The 21450-nt window shown below is 43.2% G+C and overlaps 1 protein-coding gene across 15 annotated transcripts in view; it reads left to right on the top strand.

Annotated features, from left to right (window-relative positions):
• The window catches only part of MARK3 (microtubule affinity regulating kinase 3), a 108642-nt gene extending 88319 nt beyond the window's left edge, over nucleotides 1-20323 (top strand). For 3 of the 15 annotated variants that reach the window (XM_059058205.2, XM_059058204.2, XM_059058210.2), the window contains 7 exons: nucleotides 540-757; nucleotides 3714-3817; nucleotides 10234-10395; nucleotides 11102-11359; nucleotides 15256-15282; nucleotides 16569-16613; nucleotides 19779-20323. In XM_059058205.2, the coding sequence (XP_058914188.1) occupies nucleotides 540-757; nucleotides 3714-3817; nucleotides 10234-10395; nucleotides 11102-11359; nucleotides 15256-15282; nucleotides 16569-16613; nucleotides 19779-20124 (1160 nt within the window). In that variant the 3' untranslated portion in view covers nucleotides 20125-20323. The remainder of the gene's footprint in view (nucleotides 1-539; nucleotides 758-3713; nucleotides 3818-10233; nucleotides 10396-11101; nucleotides 11360-15255; nucleotides 15283-16568; nucleotides 16614-19778) is intronic. The other 12 variants (XM_059058207.2, XM_059058206.2, XM_067027693.1 and 9 more) reach the window with 7 other exon arrangements.
• The last annotated feature ends 1127 nt before the right edge of the window (nucleotides 20324-21450 follow it).

Here is a 21450-nt window from a genome sequence, read left to right as displayed (position 1 = left end):
GGACTTGCCTGGTGGTACAGTAGTTAAGAATCCTCCTGCCAATGCAGGGCACACGGGTTTGGGAAGATCCCACATGCCACAGAGCAACTAAGCCCGTGCGGCACAAGTACTGAGCCTGCGCTCTAGAGCCCGCGAGCCACAACTACTGAAGCCCGTGCACCTAGAGCCCGTGCTCCGCAACAAGAGACGCCACCGTGATGAGAAGCCCACACACCGCAACGAAGAGCAGCCCCTGCTCGCCGCAACTAGAGAAAGCCCGCGCGCAGCAACGAAGATCCAACGCAGCCAAAAATACATAAATAAATAAATATATATATATTTTTTAACGTGGTTAGGTAATTTTTAAAAAATAAAATAAAATTGAATTCATTGCATAGGGAAAACATTATACATGAATGGGAAGCATCTTAGAAGATTTTTACTGTCTTATATTTTCTTAGATGAATAGAAATCTTGGGTCATCTTATAAGGTGTTCATTTTCACAGGATAAAATATAAAACTATATTCTGACTTTTAAAAAATGAACTCTGTATTTTAGCTGGACCAGCTATTCCTTCAGTTGTGGCGTATCCGAAAAGGAGTCAGACCAGCACTGCAGACGGCGACCTCAGAGAAGACGGAGTTCCCTCGCGGAAACCAGGCGGCAGTGCTGCTGGAGGAAAGGGAGTTGCTCCAGCCAGTCCCATGCTTGGGAGCGCGAGTAATCCCAACAAGGCAGATATTCCTGAGCGCAAGAAGAGCTCCACCGTCCCCGGTGTAAGTATTGTCGGACTGTAGGGCAGGCTAGGGCTGTAGGATTGAAATGATAAGACATTTTGCTCCTGTGTGTTCATCCGCCCACAAAGTCCTACCCACTGGGCCACCAGGCACAGTCTCAGCCTGTAAGGATCACTTGCTCTGTTGCACGTATTTCTTGTTGAGCCGTTTTCCACTGGATGAGTGATCAGATCCCTTATGTCAAGGGCTGTTTTTAGTTACTTCATAAACATCTGCTAAACTTCAGACTGTATCAGGTGCTGAGATAAAGGAAAGATGTCATAATCTAACAGAGGAAATGAATAAAACCAAATGGGGACAGTGCAGACAGGTGATGGCAAACAGAAACCTGATGGAGTCTGTACAGGGCACTGTGAGCTCTGACTGCCAGGGATTTGGTGTTTGCCCTGCATCTGAAAGGGCTCTATCGATACAGAGTGTTGACTGAGTTGTTACCATGTGCCAGGGACCGTGCTGAGTGCTTTTTCATGTATTAGCTAAACGTTAAGGTGAAGAAATTGAAGAAAAGTTAGGTAATTGTCTAAAATTATGCTGCTAAACTGAATCCATCTCTTAATCCCTGCTCTGAACAAAATCTCCCTAGAAAGTAGGTAGTATTTGTTAAATTGAATCTATTCAGTTTCAGAAACTCCTTCATGAATTGAAATGTGTTCTCTCTGACCTGACATAGTGGTTATTATCCTTAGCACTCCAAAAGTATTTTTTTTAATGATGTGATGTTTGTATTTATTGTGAAATGATCTCTAAGTCTCATTAACATCCGTCACCGTACACAGTTACAGAGTTTTCTTCTCGTGAAGAGAGCTTCTTACATTTACCCTCTTGGCAACTTCCAGTGTGCACTACAGTACTGTTCACTAGGCTCGCCGTGCTGCACATTGCATCCCCAGGACTTATTTATTTTATAACTGGAAGACTCAAAAAGTAATTTTAAAAAGAATTTGCAGAGAATGAACAACTTTAAGGATATTCTGTAACCACATTTTTCCCTAGAAGTTAGCGGTGACAAAGCCTTCCCTCTACCCTGAAGAAACCCCAAACTGAGGAGCCCACGTGGAATCTGTGCTGCTCCCTTTGGCTGGTTCTTGGGGAGGGGCTTATAAAGGAACCCAGAAGGTTCTGTGTGTTCCATCTTCCATCCTTTGACATTGTGCTTTATCAGAGTAAGCGCTGTGTGGAAAGGTTTTTATTTGGCTTTTTCCTAATGCAGTAAGATTGGACCATCATTCCATAGCCCTGCGATTTAAATTCAGCCTCCAATTTTTGTTGACAGTTACCAAAAGAAGAAAAAGACTTCGTTCCCTGCCTTCATAACTTCCATTCCTTCCCTCTGCTCATCTGCACACCCCCCTTTCGAAAGTATATCCCAAGCATTATTAGCCACTCATATATGATTATTTATAAAGGAAAGAAGTATGTTGTTATAATTTTCTCCCATTTGTCTTCAGCTTCCCTATATGTGATCTGCTTGTGCTGTATTAAAGGTGGCTGCTTTTATCTTTGTTTTAAAATTGTTATCTGATAAAAGTTTTTACTTATGACTTTGTTCCTTGCTCTCTAATTTTGAAAGTATTAGCTCTTTACAAATTGATGTGAAATTCACGTGACATGTGATTAGCCATTTGAAGCACACTATTCAGTGTCGTGCAGCCGCTGCCTGTCTCTAGTTCAGAACACCCTGTGCGCGTTCAGTAAGCACCCTCTCCAATCCTCTCTTTCCCAGCCCCCGCAACCAGTAATCAGCTTTCTCTCCCAATAGGTTTGCCTCTTTTGGAGATTTCATATAAATGACTTTTATACAAGCCTCTTGTGTCTGCCTTCTTTCACTCACTGTAATATTTTCATGGTTCATCCAAGTTATTGGGTGAACTCATTCCTTTTTATATGCCACAGTTTGTTTACCTACTTATTCACTGATGGACATTTAGATTGTTCCTATCTTTTGGTTATTATAAATAATGTTGCTGTAAGCATTTGTGTTGTGTACAGTTTGTGTACCACACCTGCCGTATTTGAGTCCCTGTTTCTCCACATCCTTGCCAATACTGGTTACTTTCTGTTTTTTTAATTACAGCTATCCTGGTGGGTGTGAAGTAGTGGTACCTCATTGTGGTTTTGATTTGCGTTTCCTAAATGACCAGTGATGTTCAGCATCTTTTCATGTGTTTATTGGCCGTTTTTATGCCTTCTTTGGAAAAATGTCTATTCAAGTCCTTTGCCCATTTTTAAATTGGGTTGTTTGTCATCTTGTGGTTGAGTTGTAAGGGTTCGTTATATATTCTGGATATTAAACCTTTACCAAATATAGGATTTGCAAATATTTTCTCCTATTCTATAGGTTCTCTTTTCACATCCTTGATAGTGTTCTTTGATGCACAAAAGTTTCTAATTTTGATAAAGTCCAGGTTATTTTTTTCTTTTTGTTACTCATATTTTTGTGTGTGTCTTATCTGAATCTCTCGTCAAATCTAAGGTCATGTAGATTTACCCATTTTTTTCTAATAGTTTTACAGTTTTAACTAATATTTATTTTTCTAATTTTTATTTTATATGTATATTTACCTTATATTTATAATCCTTGCTTTTTAATTTTTTTACTTTGAAAGTATTACCTTTTAAAAATAAAAATAGTGGATCTCTCTGTCTGCTTTATTTTAAATAATCCATGAGTTATTACTCTGTAGACTATTATAGCCAGCTTTTCAAAGTCACTTTACCATAGCCATTTTTCATTATTGCAGAAACATTGGAAGGTAGGAAGGAGGGTAGAAGTTGCTGCCTTCATCCTCTTCTCTGATCTAGTGGCCAGTACTGTTGATATTTTAGTGTAGGTTTATTTAAAGAGTGTTCACGTTTATTTAAATTAGGTGGGTTTTTTTTCCATTGTACTGTACTTACTGAATAGTTTAAGACCAAATGCCCTTTTTTTTAATAGAGTAATACAGCATCTGGTGGAATGACGCGGAGGAATACTTACGTTTGCAGTGAGAGAACGACAGCCGATAGACATTCAGTAACTCAGAATGGCCAAGAAAACAGGTAGGAAATTTTACCTGTTTGCAAGAAAATTTGTTTTTCCCAAGAGAAATGGAAGAATGATGTTTGCTTCTCAGTTTTTATAATCAAAATTCAAATAATAGTGGTAAGTATTCACTAATGGTAAGTTAAATTTGAACACAGAGTTTTTTAGTGAGATCCTAGAATTCCAAATTCCTCTCGTTGTCCAGAGCTTATCCTCCTGGCCAGCTGTGTATGATGACTGCAAGGGTTGAGTTAAAGCAGGGAGCTTTCCCAGAGGAAATAGATGGTAAGCTATGGTTTAATTGTAGAATTATGAACAGGGAAATGGAGATTATTTTGTGCACATGAATAACTTGAACCAAGGCTGGAAGGGGGAAGGATGAGGACCTGAGACCAGGAGCCACACCTCAGGAAGATGTGGAGCACCTGGTGGGGTGGGTGAGCCTTCAGTTATAGGTTAGCAGTGTGTCAGGGGGCCGTGGTGGATGAGTAGTAACAGTCTGCACCTTAAAAGAGACACACTTGAGCAACCCAGAGAAGTGGAGAGTGCAGTCTTCTGAATGATTTTAATCTGGTAGAGAAGCAGTCATACATTGGATAAGCATGATTTAAAATACTAACCAAGTAATATATCAGTAAGGAGTTAGGTCATGCAAACAATTTTCTTGGGGTTTCAAAATAAGAAATTGAGTCAGAAAAGTGGGATTAAGTACATCCGGAAACCGTGGAGTAGAGCTGAGTTTGGGCAGAGGAAAGAATTGGGGGTGGGTGGGGGGTGGACGGTAGAGCTGTCGAACATTTTCTGTGTAGGACAGGTGTCCCAAGTGGGCATGAGTTTCCGTCTTTCTTTTTGGGAAAGTAGTATAAGACTAAATTCAGAATGGTGAGATAAGGTCAAAGTGAGCAGGTAAAGTTCTGGAGCAGAAATCCCTCAAATAAATTCACATCATCTTTCATTGTCCCCCGGCCTCTCTGAACATTGCTTGGTCATATCACATTCTCATGTGTAGCATCAAAATTGTTTTTCCTCTTTTTCTGACATTTACTTTCTGAAATTGCATTATAAGATTTCTGTTTCCTTTAGATCTCATCAGTCACATGAAATGTTTGATCAGTAACTTCTATAACAACCTAAGCAAAAATTCTTCTATCCTCTTTCATCCTTAAAACCAGACTATTTTATCATTCCCCTCTTCCACAGATCACTTATGTTTGAATTGACATGAAGGTAAAAGCTTACTATGTGAGATTACTTTCATTTTTCAGTGAATTTTTAGAAATATTTACATCCTGGTATTCTGTCTTCTGATTCCTATGTGTGTGCTTGTTTTAACATTGTCTTTTTCATATGATTAAGAACTATTAATAATTTGAGTAGAGCAGCTGGGCTAGATAGCTTATAAATTAGTGACTGGTATATTTATTTTTTAATAGTGGTCTATTCTTTGGTAAATTTTCTTTTCTTACAGTTACTTTGTCAAATCTATCAAATTTCTTCTAGTTCAAAGTGATTTAATAGGAGATATCAGTAGAAGACTTAGAAGTTTCTTTCTTCTTTTTTTCTTTTTTTTTTTGGCCTCGTGGGATCTTAGTTCCCTGACCAGGGATTGAACCCGGGTCCCCCACAGTGAAAGTGCTGAGTCCTAACCACCGGACCGCCAGAGAATTCCCAAAAGTTTCTAATATGTTACGGATTTTAGTCTATAGAACTAGAAAAATGTTGTTTCATGACCCTTCTTTTTACAGATTCTTCTAAATTGTTGAACTATTCTATCAGATTCCTTTTGAACTATAGAGTATGCCATTCTCTGAGCTACAGAGTCAAACTTTTATTTAAAAGTCTGTTAAGACCAAGATCTAGGTCTGCTCCCTTGATTTGTGTTTCTGTGTGTGCATCTACTCTTCTAATTCTCCTTCCCTACAGTTATTCAGTTCACTCTTCGGAAATAGTTTTAGGAATACTCTGATTTCTTTGGAGTCATTACCTGTCTGTGTCCTACCTGCAGACGCCTTCCTCAGTGGGGCTGCCTCCTCCTTATCCCAACCTGGGCCTTATGGCATCTGTTAGCATCAGCTCTTTAAATGCTTTGCTTCTGAAAGTGTTGTCTTTATCTTCAGTCAGACAGAGCCTCCAACCACACAAGCTGGGGCCCATGATTTTAATAATATCTGGATTTTCTTTTTCTGTCTTACAAATGAATTGAAAAATTTGGGGAAAATATTGGAGATTTGAGTGCCAAACTGGTGGTCATATTTTTTACTTCCAGTTAAGGAAGGCATTAAATGTGACAACTTTCTCACCCTTAAAATAGATGCTTGAGTCATAAATTATGCACTGAGCCTTCTCTGTGCGCAGATGACTTCTTTGGCAGATTGTTGCGTTTTCCTCTCCCGTATATATCTTATTCCTTGACTACAATACTCGTGAGGCAAGGATGCCTGGATCTATGTTAACGTCTGAAAGAAGGACATTAATTCCCACTTTAGCCTTCAACGTGTTGGACTTTTTTCTTACACATGTGAGTGTTTTTACAGAATTCCAACAAGAGAATGATCGTGGCTAATGAAAACTAAATGAGCAAATAATGTTTTATCACAGTTAACACATGTATCTTTGGATTGTATTTTTAATTTTGCTTTTTGCCCAATCACTGAGTATGCTTTGAGTCAGCAACCAAAGTATTTCATATCAGAATGTTCTGATATGGGATAGATGTCATATCAAACAAATTGAAAATACCTTTCCTTTAATAACAGTAAGTGGATTAGAATTTTAAAAAGATTATCAGGCATAGATATAAAACCAGAAGATTAACAGGAACTTCACACAATTTGAATTTTAAGAAATCATACTATTTCTGTAAGTTAAGGTTTAAAAAATGATTTTTCCTTGTACCCAGAACTACTAAAAATATAACGCAGTTACTGTTTTGTTTATGTAGATCTCTTGTGGGGGTGGTCTATGAACTATGACCATCATTTATGCCACTTTTCTGGGGGAGAAATTTTGTCCATCTTGATGCAGCCCATTGTGATGTTGGGGTTGTATGTTGTAAATAGAATTTTTGTGAGTTTCTACAGACTTGACATTCAGCAAACATTTATTGAGTTTACTGTTTCCTGAATTGAGGTGCTAGGCTTACTTTAGAAGTCAAAAAAACCACATCTGTTTTGTTGCTTGCTTTGTGGAACTTACATAATGTGACATGATTAAATTTCTAAAGAAATAATTCATTTAATTGCCTTTAAGATTATGTAAAAATTTAATAATTTGTAATGAGAATATCAATTTACACTTCCTTTTTTGTGTGTGTGGTATGCGGGCCTCTCACCGCTGTGGCCTCTCCCGTCGCGGAGCGCAGGCTCCGGATGCGCAGGCCCAGCGGCCATGGCTCACGGGCCCAGCCGCTCTGCGGCACGTGGGATCCTCCCAGACCAGGGCACGAACCCGCGTCCCCTGCACTGGCAGGCAGACTCTCAACCACTGCGCCACCAGGGAAGCCCTACACTTCCTTTTTAAGAAGGTTTCTGACTCTAAGGAGGGTCGGTTTTTTGTTGCAAAGTGTCTGTCCACACAATCTTGCCATCACTGTCCAGCCAGGGAGCAATGGCCTCACGGGGAAATAGGCTGAGCATCTCCCTGCTCTGGATAAGGAAAGCCATTTCCTTATCCAGAGTCTTTGGGACCATTTATATTCTCCAGGGAAGATGCCAAATAACCCCTGCCTCCTCCTCTTCCCCTGCTTTTTTCTTTAATGCATCTATTGATCTGAGCTCCTAATTTGGGCAAGAGAACATCAGCAGCTGAGCAGGGGGATAAAGTGTGTTTGACGACTCTTGACCTGCTCGGAACAGGTAATAGAGCACAAAAGACAGTTGTGTTTATCTGTAACTTATTAAAGTAAAATTATATGTGTCTATGTGTATGTATGTCTGTACGTGCATATTGGAAACAAAGCATTTCTTCAGATAGTTGAATCACTTGGGACTCTCTGTGTTGCAGGTGACAGAAACCCAGTCCAAACAAGTTTAAATTAAAAAGGGCATCTATGAATTCCTGTAATTTAAAAAAGTCCAGGGATAGAGTAAGGGTTCATCTCATAGTTCTGCTTCTTCTGCAGGAGTTCCTCGATGGGCTCAGCAGCACCCGCCTTGACATCTTCCCACACTCAGCTCTGCTCAAGCAGAAGCCCCGGGGCTGTCTTCTGGGGCCCTGTTGGTCTGGCTCTGGCTATGTGCCCATCTCTTAATCTGTCACTGGCCAGGGTAGCTGGGAAAGTCTGGGGTGGAGTCAACGACATCGAGAGACCAAGAACCTCTTTCTGCCAAAACAGAATTCAGGTGTTTTTGCCAAAGGAAAAGACTGTGAAGAACACAGAAATGAATCTGTGTTTAATCTTTATAAGCCACTCCCCCAAGTGAGAGGGCAGGATTGTCAAACAGAAACGCAGGGACAAACAGATCTTCTTGAGCAGTTTATTACAAAGACCTGTCTCCTTCATATTGGGAATGTTAGAATTCCAGTGGCTCATTTCATGAATGTACCTTTTCAGTTAGGAGACCCCGGGGACACGATGAGATTGCAGGCCGTGCTTCCAGGGCGCGTGAGTCACTGCGGTACAGTGTGTGGTGTGCGGTAGCAGGTGCCTGCGCTGAATACATAGAGCGGAATGAGGCACTCCTGGTGGGAGATGAGGGCACCGGTGGGGACTCCACGGAGGGGATGGCCTCTGGGTTGAATTTTGATGAAAGTAGAAAGATGCCAGCTCTCCAGACACTGAGAATAGCTCCTGCAAAAGTTCTTTGACCTGATGCACGACCAAGCGACTGCACATCATCAGGTGGGCCCAAAAGTCTAGTTCCGGGAGGTAACAGTGGAAGGTCAAGCCTGGAGAGGTGGCAGGGGCCGAGCTGTGGGCACCTGAGGATGCTACTTGGATGCCAGCGTGAGGGGTTTGAACTTTATCCGGAAGACGCAGTGTGCTTCTGCATGGTTAAAAGCAGATGAGTGACAAGGTCAGGTTTGCGCTTTAGAAAGTTCACAGCTGTATGGTGGACAGATTGGAAAGTGTGAAATTGGAGACCAGTAAAGACTTAGGAGTGGGCCTGTGGGAGTGGTGAAGCGCTGCACGAAGACCCTCAGAGCAGAGGTGGGGAGGCCCGGGCTCACGGAAGTGCTGTGAGGAGGTTGACACCAACAAGATGTCCCAGTTGCTCTGGATGTGGGGCATGAGGCAAAGAACCTGATGTTTCTAGGTTTCAGGCTTTGAAAGGATTTCTGTAGAAAGTCACTGAAAGAGTATGGTCAGAATTCTAAATCCCTGATTATCTTTTAAAGGAAAGAAACTGCCCCTTTGACATTCCAAGGACATGATGACTGAGCTGGAATTAAGGATGGGGAAACTCCCTTAGGTAGTTTTGTCCCATAGCTGTCTGTGCCAGGTGAAACTGCAGCCATGTAGCCACTTCTGTTACTCTTTTTCTGTCTATAAACGATTAATTCGCTCTTATTATTTTTCCCACCTTGAAAAATGGGGCTCTGTTGATCCCTTAGGAATTCTGAGTGTTGTTTATAAAGAAGTGAAAGTCCTTTGAGTAGGAAGGTTTTAACAACAGGATACTTTTTTAAAATAAATATATTTTATTTGGGGCTGCATTGGGTCTTCGTTGCTGCATACAGGCTTTCTCTAGTTGCAGCGAGCGGGGGCCACTCTTCGTTGCAGTGCACGGGCTTCTCACTATGGTGCCTTCTCTTGTTGCAGAGCACGGGCTCTGGGCTCTTGGGCTTCAGTACTTTGTGGCGCGGGGGTTCAGTAGTCGTGGCTCGTGGGCCCTAGAGCGCAGGCTCAGTAGTTGTGACGCACGAGCTTAGTTGCTCTGCGGCATGCGGGATCTTCCTGGACCAGGGCTTGAACCCGTGTCCTCTGCATTGGCAGGTGGATCCCTAACCACTGTGCCACCAGGGAAGCCCAACATAGGATACTTTGATAACTACAACTAGTTACTACTATACCTGTGATTTTACTAGTCCATTTAAAATATGACAGTGTGCTTTGGAAACAGGTCAAGAGCATAGTGTGCTCATATTATAGATTCACTTTGATTTGAAGGGAGGCATCTCTTTTTGGGTAGGCTTAACTTTATACATCACCCAGAAGAGATCGTCCCTCTCACATAAATATTCAAACATGGATGATGTTATTTTCTTTTCTTTAAAGCTAATAAACTTTTTAAATTGCTGTTTTAAAAAAAGCAGACACAGATTAGCAATTGCTCCAGAATCCCCAAAACAGGTTTAAGAGATTTTTATTCCTTGACAAAGACGAGATGGTTTGGGGAGGAAGGTTATATGCTTTGAACAAGAGTTGCTCTTTTTGTCACTAGTCCATCATACTGTTGTTTCTGCCTCTGCCTGAACCCAAACCCCCTCCCAGCCTGATGGAAATGTTCGCTTACGCAGCTAGCCCTGCCTCTGTTTGTAAGACATCTTCCACCTGTCGGCTGCGACATCACAAGTCGATGTCCATGTCAGGCTCTGGGCGCCCCAAGATGATGTTACCTCCAATAGACAGTGAAGGAGATAACTTCAAGGCTATGTAAGAAAACTGCACATTCCTTGTGAAACTAATGTGTACCCACTGCTGCTTAATTTTGTGCTGTGGATTTTATAGTCCAAGATGTTGTTGCCGTTGTCTGCAAAGTGTCCTTCCTGTGTGTGCTTTTAGTTAAGCACATCCTGTCTCATGGTGTCCCTGCTCATCTTTGTGTCTTCATGATGCCTTTGCATACCGTAAAGGGTGTAAAAAATTCCCCCTTCTTTCCAAGTTGCTCTCAGCATGTGGAATTTTACAGTACTTATGCCATTTTTGTGCTTCCAAAACTTTTTAGTTGCCTATTCTTCAGTTTCACCTGCATAGCCTTTATTTCTTTTGTATTGGCAAGGTTCTCTGCATGTAAGCAATTTGAGAGGGAAGCAAAGGAAAAAAAGCTTGAGTTAGCTGTTCTTTGTTCTAGAATTTCCCTGCATTAATCTTGTCCTTGAAAATATGTGTGTACTGTTCCCTTAAACTCCATGAGGTTTTGTTTGATTATGTACTATTCCTTTGGTACCCTTTGCCATTTAACTTACCTTTTGCTCCTAAGTCCTATAAAATACCCCTTGGATCTGGATTTATATAACTGGTTTTCTCCACTCTATATCAAAGGTATATTGTGATTGTAAATGTTTGTGTGCCATGTTTGCTACAAAGCCAGGGTTTTGTGAACAGAGATCTAAGAATCTGTCATTTTCTGATCTCAAAGCACTGTTCCTGACCAGAGAGCTCCAGTTGCTTCAACACACAGCATTAGCAGCACCACCACCCCGGATCGAACCCGCTTCCCAAGAGGCACTGCCAGTCGTAGCACTTTCCACGGCCAGCCCCGGGAGCGGCGCACTGCCACGTACAACGGCCCGCCCGCCTCACCCAGCCTGTCCCATGAAGCCACACCATTGGCGCAGACTCGAAGCCGAGGCTCCACTAATCTCTTTAGTAAATTAACTTCCAAACTCACAAGGAGGTAAGTGCCTAGTGGTGCTGGTTGCTTGGAGCAAACACACGGGCAAAAGGAGAAGTGTTGTCTTCCTCGTTGTGTGAAGCCACTGCCCAGATGCTTTTCCTTTTGTCTTTAGCTCACATTTTTCTGGTTTGCATATCTAACGCTATACTTTTAAAACCTTTCAGAAGAGAAGTTACAGAGCTCAGAGTCTTTTCACAACACTAAAAGTTCTCTAGCACTTGGGAGGTTGTTGTTGTTTAATTACTTTTCCTTTTAATCTCACATCTCTCTACATGGCGTGTGCACTTCAGTTTAGCAAAACCCCAGATTCAGTGTAGTACAGGGCTGGCGCCCCATAAGTAGCCACTGAGGAAGATGTGTACGGTGTCATCGTCCCTAGACACGGAGGAGAGAGACATTTCCTCTCCTCTCGTCGCGTCCCAGTGCCGTTGAGGAGCACTGAGTTTCTTCGAGCTGCAGAATCTTGAAATTGTTCTCTCTGTTGGCCCGCGTTATAATGAGAGCAAGGTGACACTCTATATTGAATAGTTTTAGAGAGAAAATCCTTACCTTATTAGGAAGAAGCTAGTATCTGGTCATGTATAAAATCTTTTGTATGTCCTGTAGACTGTCAGTTGGGGGCTTGGGAAATCTCTAAAGGTCCCTTGAGGTACTTTTAACTTTATTTCCAGAATCTAGTCTAGAGGTTGCAAAGCCTAGAAACATTGGCTGCTGTAAGAGGAAAAAGAAAAGATACCACTCTGCATTATAAGCAAAGGCACCTTTAGCCAGGACCACACCCAGGAAACCTGAGAGCCCCTGCAGTTCCAGGACACCCAGAGGAAATTCTTTGAACTTAAGCCTCTCTGTGGATTAGTCTGTCCGAGGTGTCCTGCAGCTTTTGCCTGTTACAGACCCTCTGGTTCATCACCTGTGTCTTCTTCACAGAACAACAGTGGGATCTTCCCAGAGTCTAAAATGATACACGCCCTCCTCCTCCTCCTCTCCTCTCTGACTCCCTGTGGCCCGGTAGCCTACTGCTCTGTTCCGTGCTGTCTTCTGTATTTAACCTGTAAGCTAAATATCACTTTTCAGTCTCCCCCAGTAATTTTATTTTAAATCAGTCATCTAAAACTTAGACAAGTCACATTAAACTGTCTTTCCCCAGATGATCTGTTCGCTGTTGGGATGTCAAATACCAGATTAGGGAGGACTTCTGATATCCACTAGCAATGACTAGAGGTCAGAGGAGCCCAGAGTTTCTGGTCTACCCTGTTATTCTATTAGCCACTTTGCTGAGACATCCCATTCCAGGCTGGGCAGAAGAGCAGAATGGTCTGAAGGGCCTTGCCAGATTTGGGGCACCCGTTTGTGGCCAGCAAGAGAGACAATGAGTTCAACCCAAGAAGAGTCTGATGACCCCCAAAATAATGCATTGCTTCCTTTCAGGGTCATCCTAGATGCTATCCCCAGCCTCCCTTTGCCTTAGCTCCTTCCTCGGAGCCTGGGCTTCTTAATGTCAACTGACATTTTGCCCTCTGGTCCCCGAGCACAGAAGGGGTGTGTGGCAGTCAGGTCTGTCTAAGCTCCAGTCACAGGACAGTCGGCTTTGTGTCCTTACACTTTGGTCAATAACGGGCTCTTTAAATAAAGCCTTGCACTTCATTAAAATCCTTGAATTTATTTGTTTGCCTCCTTCCTGGTTTTTTTTTTTGGTCATCTTAATACTATCATTGATAAAAATAACATCAGCCACAGTATACTGAAAGCTTCCTATGTGCTAAGCTAAAGAGATGTCTGTAGATTTATAGATATAGGAATACTCATTTTATATACATAAATAAGTGTGTATGTACACACATGCATTCTCTCTCACACACTCATTTAATCTCCATAATCTACCCTGTGGAATAGACGTTGTCCCAGTTTCATAGAAGAAACTGGAGGCAAGGTTCAGAGAGATTAAGGCACACGTTCAAGATTCTACGGCAGAAGAGTGCTGAGTCAGACCAGTGGCTCCAGAAGAGCCTTGAACCCACTATGTAGTGTCCCTGGCAGAAAACGGTAAAGCACTGACGCAGACGTGAGTCCTTCTCCCACATTTTCTAATTAAATTTATTTCATGTATTTGAGTTGAAATTGAAGGCTGAGGCTTCTTGTTAAAAATATTCTAGAAGGCTGAGGCTTCTTGTTGAAAATATTCTAGAGGGGGTCATCTGATTTTATAATTTCCGCCCCAAAATTTTTACAGAAAGTCTTCTGTTAGTTTGCAGACTGAGACCTGTAGCCTCCCTTGGTGCTGTACTTCAGTTGTAGTCAGTTCATTCTTAAAAGCAGTCAGAGTCCTTGCTGCCGCAGCATCAGCTTCTTATCCTCTCCTAACAATAATTGTGAGGCTTAAAGTTCTAGCGCAGGAAAGGGTCAGGTGTTGGCACGTAGATGCCGCAAGGAGACCTGCTGTGACGTGGTGGGACTGACATCAGAAAACTCGCCCTCTGCTCCTGGCTGTGCCCTGGCTGTTGTGAGAGGTTTAGAGAGCTGTGGGCTCAGGACGCTTCGAGTCACCCACACTCTGCAGGCAGCACAGCCGGGCAGAAGCACAGGTACCTCTGTGCTCCTGGGGGTCATCCACGTGCTCCGGGCGGAGTGTGAGCGCCTTGGTCCCGCAGCTTCCTCCTCTCAAGGGGTGTAAGGGAGGAAAAGTTAAGAAAATCAGTCCTGTGGTGCCTGAGCAGTCCCCTTGACTTTTCTCAGGTGGAAAATTCGGAAATGAAAATACGTTTTTAAAGGCCTTTTAATCAGTTTTCACGTGCATGATCTCTCCTACTGTGTGTAATCCTGCTGTGTACTACTTTCGATCTGATCATGGAGTGGTTGGCAGTTATCTCCGGTAGTTAGATACTTTTAAAATTGGTAGGTATCTGAAGCAATGCAAAAGTCATCCCAAATTAGGGGAAAAAAACAGTGAAGGAATTTATTAATTCAGTCGATCCTCAAGTACATTTGAGTGCCTCCTGTGCTCTGTCTCAGAACTGAGATTGAGAAATAGCTTGACCAGCCCAGCTCTCACTCACCCAGGAATGCTTACTGCATGATCATACAAGCCTGAGCCATAGTTTGAAATTTCTTTTGTCAAATTCTGTTCAGCACGACCCAAGCATCTCCTTAAATTTTTTTTAACGAGCAGAGTCACTTCTTTTAAATACAGCTCTTTCCGTTTATTACATAAAACATAAAAATGAACCCCCCACTGTTATTTAATTTTCATTAATTTTGATATCTAAAGCTCTAAAAAGTCTACTTCATTTTAAACTCCCAATAACTTATTACAGTGCTGTACGTCAGTTATGTCAAAACTGGAAGGGAAAAAAACCTAACCTCCAATGACTTTTTTTCTTAAAAAGTGATTTATACGAAACCACTGTAACAGACATTCTGTTAATGTCTAAATCATCTTCCTGAAGTAAGTAATGATTCTCTTCATGGATAAATATTTTTATAATGAAATTTTTAATGTTTCTGTATAAGGTGATATTTTTGTTCATAAGATATTCTGAAGAAAGTTGAGGAATGTTCTTTTATTTCTAGTACATTGCAATGACTTTAACACAAAATGTTGAATTTTATTATCTAAGGTATTCCCATCTGAAGAACCTTAAAACAATTACAGTTAATGTCAATATTTACTGCTAAATTTTTTCCTACAAGTACAGCTTTTTTATATTTCTGTTTAAAAGATCACATATTCAATTATTTGTGATAATTTTACTTTTTCATCAAATGTCGCTGTTTCATTGTTCATTGGACAGGAGAGGAGCCCTGTTTTACTTGCTGTTTTTTGTTCTATCTGTAATTGACTATTTAACTTGTGCAACTCATTTTTGTTAATTTTTTTTTTTTGGCTTAATTTCTTTTAGAAACATGTCATTCAGGTTTATCAAAAGGTAGGATTTATATATACACATTTTTTTTTTCAATCCTCACCCTGAAATGGCTCCTGCAATTAACATCAGGTTTGGCTTTCTAGCCCTGTTTTTTTTCCTTAAACACTAAACTTTCTGCTGAGAACTAAATACTTCTTTGAAAGGAAGCTGGAAAGAAAGAGATTAACTCTGTCAGGCATTTTTAAAGGGACTGTGGCACCCATGTAACAAGAGGCCTACGCATGCTCTGTGCAGTTTCTTCCTTTGGTAGAATGATTTAGCATCCAAATAATTCTGTCTTCATACTAATAACACTTCGCATGCTTCTGTTTGAAGAATGAGATGTTCAGTAACAACGTGCGATTAATGATTAGCCTCAAGCATGCAAACGGTAAGTGGTAATTGTGTTAGCTGTCGGTTTTTATTTCATGAAGGATTGCATTAGCAAAAGGCTTTTAAATGACAGATAAATCAGCTAATATCCTGATACTGGAAATAAATGTAAAATTCACACCTACAACCTCATTTGTTGGGGTTTTTCAGAAATTAAGACGTGGGCAACTGTATAGCAGAAATGTTTTAATATTTTCCAAGAGTTGAAGAGTGAATAGTATTGTATCTAAAAGGCACTTTCCACCAACCTCTGAAGAAAGTATGTCTTAATTTGACTTAAAGCACGGTAGTAAGTGTTATTCTTACCAGGTAGATAGTTTTTCGATGATGACACTCAAGAGACCGGAAGCGTTGCTCACTGTCTCGGGGTGCACACAGCCCTGAGGGGGAACGCTGCCGCTGCAGCCACATCGCGCCTGCTCCTCCCAGCTCACCAGTGGGCCAGCTTATGGGTTTTTATGTGGAGGCCACCAGTGGGTCACGGAGAGGCTTTGTTCACGTGAGCTCTGTCTCAGAAACCGTGGGAAGAGTGCTTTCTTCCTGTGGCAAACTCCACTCCGTGATTATTTAATTGGAAAGCCACTGTACTTTGGGTGGTGATGAAAAAGAATAGCTGCAGTCGAAGGCGGGGAGTGTGCGCAGATCCCCGAGCTGGGCAGGAATACCTGTCGTGTATGCGAAGCCGCTGTGCCGCCAGCCTCCTGCACGGCCTTCGTGAACACGTGGGGGTGGCCTCTGGCAGAGTCACACCTGCAAGAGTACGGGTTTTAATAAGCTCAGCTGGTGACCAAAAAGTGCCTTGGATTTGTTCATTTTATAATGTCTGTGTTTATATTTGGGTTGGTCGTGTACTGGTGTGTAAGATATCTTTTCTCTTTCCCACTTCTCTGTGCTTCTACATTCTATTCATTGAGGCTTCCAACTGAATATGAGAGGAACGGGAGATATGAGGGCTCAAGGTGAGGGAAACGATTTCTACTTAAAATATTTTATAGGTATTTACCTCCTTTCTGCGGCAGAGGCAACACCCTTCTCTGAACGTTCTGCGTCTGGCCCGGCTCCAGGTGGAATTGCTTAGCGCCACAGCAAGCAGCATGCGGTCAGGAAGCATTGCCGCTGCCGCCGGCACCTGGCGGCCACACGAGGGCGCTGGAGTGCTGCGGCCACCGGCCGGGGGAAGCCTCGGGTCCCAGCCCCACCTGGGTTCTCACTGGAGTTTGGGTGTTAACATACGCATTCCTAGGCATAGGAACGGGGAATCGCCATTTGAAAACTGTGACCAGGTAGCCTGGACCTCAGCTGCAGATCAGCCAGTGGCCTAAAGCCATTTCAAGTATAGATGCTGTTTGGGGACTACAGTTATATAAATTTGAACATTAAGTGTAATTTTTCCTCTTTTTCTTTTTAATATTTGTAAACTCAAAGCTGAGCAGAAGTGACTACTTTCCAAAGTTTGATACTGAGTTGACTGTGTTCCTTCCTTTACCACCTCATCGTTCCCTTCCCTTTCCTAAGGCAATAGTGCACAACTTAGGTTATTTCTGTTTCAAAAATTTGAACGAAAAACTTCATGCCATGGATTAGTTTTCTTTTGCGAGACACCTGTATATCCCCTTGTTCAAATGTAAATGTTCCCTTATGCTTTTGAAATAAATTTCCTTTTGTAATTTAAAAAAAAAAAAACCGCATTCCTCCAGCCTGAGCTCTCCTGACGTGACGTGAGGTGAGGTCTGGGAGTCTGGAGCATTGTTGACCTGGTGAGAACTCCTGGCATAGTTCTAGTCTCAAGGAATGAAAGCAGAATATTTAGGAGATTTTTTTTTTTTCTTTTTTGGCCACACCACGTGGCTTGTGGGATCTTAGTTCCCAAGCCAGGGATTGTACCCCGGCCCTGGCAGGGAACGCACCGAGTCCTAACCTCTGGACCTCGAGGAGATTCCCGAGGAGGATTTTCATATCTCACATCAGATGTCTTTTTTTTTTTTAAGAATGATTATGTAAGGGAATTCAGTGGTGAGGACTCTGTGCTTTCACTAGGTCCCAGGTTCAACCCCGGATCAGGGAACTAAGATCCCACAAGCTGTGCGGTGCGGCCAAAAAAAAAGGATGGTTATGTAGTTGAGTGTTTTGCTTTTAAATTTTCTGTACCCCTCATTGCATGGATCTGGCGGCGGGGGAGCCACCGGATGAGCTCAGACTCGAGATTTCTTGCACTTGTGCCCTGTTTTATGCCAGTCACCACCATGCTGTTTCAGGTCCTTGTTAGCCCATTTTCTCTCTTCCTGGTCTTTCTAAAACACAGCTCTGATCATGACTACCCGGAATGAAAACCTGCGGTGGCCCCAGGGCCTGGCCGACCATGTCCATATGAGGCCCTGCGTGGCCTCAGCAGCCCCAGTTTCCCGCACACACAAATCTGTCAGTTGAGGCAGAAGTTCAGGGTGAGAGTCAGGCAGCATCCCCCCCACCTGCCCTTGAGCAAGTCTAGCTGCCCTGAGTTTGTCTCCCCAGCCGAAGTTGGGAGGGACTAACAGAGCCCACCTCCTGGTGTGCTGGGGATCAAGGGCTCAGTAAATGCCAGCGGCTGTCGGGGGTGGGGGTGGGGCTGTGCCCTCAGCTCCAGTCCGTGGGCACCTTCGGTTTTGCCCTCAACACATTTTGTGCTTTCCATACCTCCTTGCCTTCACTTAAGAGATTTCCTCTGCTCTAGACACAGACTCTCTCCCACCTCAGTCATGTTGTTGAAATCCTGTGGTCTCTTCGTAGCCGTTCTCAGATGCTATTGCCGCCCCGCCCCACCCCGCCCCGCCCCGCCCCGCCCCGCAGCTGTTCTCTCGTCTCCCCTCTCTTGCACTCCTCCCGTCAGGGGGCTCCAGCTCTCTGGGACTCTAGCTGACTGCCCGGCCCTTACCTGTGCTATTGTGGTTTCCTTGTGTTTTAGTCTTTCCTCCCCTGACCCCAGCTTAGAGAGCTTTTGCTCTTTTTGGTAACCTATTTAGTATTTAACAGCACTGTATACTTAGGAAGCTTTCAAACAGTTTTGGTAGGTGTGAACCAAACTGAATATTCTGTTAGCAGGTGAATGACAGGGACATAGTAAAACCTATGGCCCACCCTCAGGTCTGATGAATTTGCCATAGGATTGAGTGTATTTAATATACATACACCGTGAGTTTTTAATGCACAAGTGTGTTAGGTGTTCAGCCTCCTAATTGAGAAGGTCAGTAACAGTTTGTGGCAGTGATGATTCAATACCGCAGAGCAGTGAGGTGGTAGGTGCCTGGTGGAGTTCCTGAGAGAGCCGTGCCTGGGACCACAGCCTGCACCTTGTGACTGTACAGTTTGCATTCAAACGGGTCATTTCAGGGCTCGGCAGCAAGTAAGCCTCAACGTTTCATTTTCCGATTTCAGCAGTAAGGTAGTGTCATCTAAGAATTCTTTTTAAGTGTGAAATTGGAAGTCCAGATTAACAAAATAGAAGGAAAAACGCTGAGGTGGTGGCAGGGGACTGAGAGAATGGCCCATCCCCTTACCTAGCTGTGCTTAGCGTCTGGGGCCATTTGCCGGGAAAGCAATTTGCAACTGTGTTGAGTCACTGGTTATCCTGAGTAACAGTTACAGTGGAGGTTATGATGAATTGACTCTTTAAAAATTGTGGTAGGAGAAGCAGCCAGGACGAGCAGACCTGGTGGCCGGGCTGCTGCCGCCACCTCCCTGAGCTGGCCTGTGAAGGGCCCTGCCAGCACCTTGCCGCCGGCAGCCAGCCTGGATGGCAAGGGCTGGGCTCCGGAGACGTGCTCAGCTCGCTCTCCACTTTGCCTCCTCCCAGGGGTTCTGTTTAACAGATTACTTTCTTAATTTTCACCCGACGCCTGGTGGAGATTTTTCAGCCAGGTAGATTTTTTATATCTGTAGCTTTATGATTGGGGTGGGAAGGGGGTTGTGGAGAAATAATAGGTGAGTACTTCTTAGCAAAGGAACAGACTACCAACCATGAGCCTACGCGGGAGAAACGTGGAGGTCATTTATATGCTGTATTGGAGATGTTGGTCATGAGCTGGGTAGAGTAGAAAAGGTGGGTTTTCCTGTGCAATTAAGAATAAACCTGCCACTGTGCCTTTCAGTCGCAACGTATCTGCTGAGCAAAAGGAGGAAAACAAAGAAGCAAAGCCTCGTTCCCTGCGCTTTACCTGGAGCATGAAAACCACTAGTTCCATGGATCCCAATGACATGATGCGGGAAATCCGCAAAGTGCTGGACGCCAATAACTGTGACTACGAGCAGAGAGAGCGCTTCTTACTCTTCTGCGTCCACGGCGACGGGCACGCGGAGAGCCTCGTGCAGTGGGAGATGGAAGTGTGCAAGCTGCCAAGACTGTCTCTGAACGGTGTCCGGTTTAAGCGGATATCAGGGACGTCCATAGCTTTCAAAAATATCGCTTCCAAAATTGCCAACGAGCTAAAGCTGTAACCCAGTAATTACGGTGTAAATTAAGTAGCAATTTAAAGTGTTTTCCTGAACACTGATGGAAATGTATAGAATAATATTTAGGCAATAACGTCTGCATCTTCTAAATCATGATATTAAACTATAAGGACGAGAGCACGCCTGGGAGCGGAAGCTGGCCTTTTTTCTACGAATGCACTACATTAAAGGCGTGTGACACGTGTGCCCTCTGTCTTATTTCCATTGCCCTGAACGTCAGCGTGTGACATCCGTCTCCACGTGCCTCCTGTCTGTGCGGGTGTGAGAGTGGTCGGCGTGTGTGTGAAGTAGTGCTACGGAAGCATCTCCTTACACTGGCAACCAGAGTTGTTACAAGTACCTCTGTGGGAGATTATTTGGTGCTAAAACATTAAAATTGCCAAGGAGGAAAATACTGAATTACTACTAAGAATTAACTTTAAGACTAGTTGGTAATTAATGCAGGTTTACAGTTCATGCCTGTGGTTTTGTGTTTGTTGTTTCGTGGTTTTTTTTAGTGCAAAAGGTTTAAATTTATAGTTGTGAACATTGCTTGTGTGTGTTTTTCTAAGTAGATTCACAAGATAATTAAAAATTCACTTTTTCTCAGTAAAATCTTGCATTGTCTCCTAATACTGTATTTAAGACTCAGATAAAGGCAGTGACTTAAAAGTATGTGTTTTTGCCTCCACCACCAAGTTGAACAAAAGCAAATGGAAAGTGTGCAAAGGCTGGGCCACTTTTTCCTTAGCGTGGATCCCAACATTTTGTGATTTCTAGCATCTTTTTTCCCCAAAGGCAATAAAGGGAGAAGATGGCCCTCCTGGTGACCTGAGCAGGATGGGGGCAGGAGTGGCTGTCAGCCTCTGCCTCAGGAGCCCCGGCGCACCCCCGTGTGGAGAGACGCCAGGCCGGGGCAGCTCTGGGTTTCTTCTCCATGAAGTATGTAATTTTCCTCTCTTGTTCCTTGTGATTCAGTACATGAATTCGACTCGCAGCCGTTTCCCAACACCGACATGGTTACATAAAGAGGGTAATGAACTCATCAGTCAGTTTGATGCTTTAATCTCGCGGGGATATTATCACATTAATTGGTGTGCTGTTTGGGTTCTGGGTTTGTCGGTGGTGGTCCAAGTATGAAAGTCTGGACAGTTACTTGGTCACAAATACTTACTCTACCACGGGCAGAGCACTGTTTCGGGTATTTGGGAAACCTCCCATGCCTCTTAGAGCATATGTCCTAATAGGAGAGCAGTCAGTAAACAATAGTCCAGTACCTAATGTGGAACAAAGTGGTAAATGGCATGAAAAACGTCACCGGGCGGGGTCAGG

The sequence above is a fragment of the Kogia breviceps genome, chromosome 3 (assembly GCF_026419965.1).
Source record: "Kogia breviceps isolate mKogBre1 chromosome 3, mKogBre1 haplotype 1, whole genome shotgun sequence".
NCBI lineage: Eukaryota > Metazoa > Chordata > Mammalia > Artiodactyla > Physeteridae > Kogia > Kogia breviceps.
Note: the sequence above shows the minus strand (reverse complement) of the source record. Positions and strands in the feature narration are given on the sequence as shown.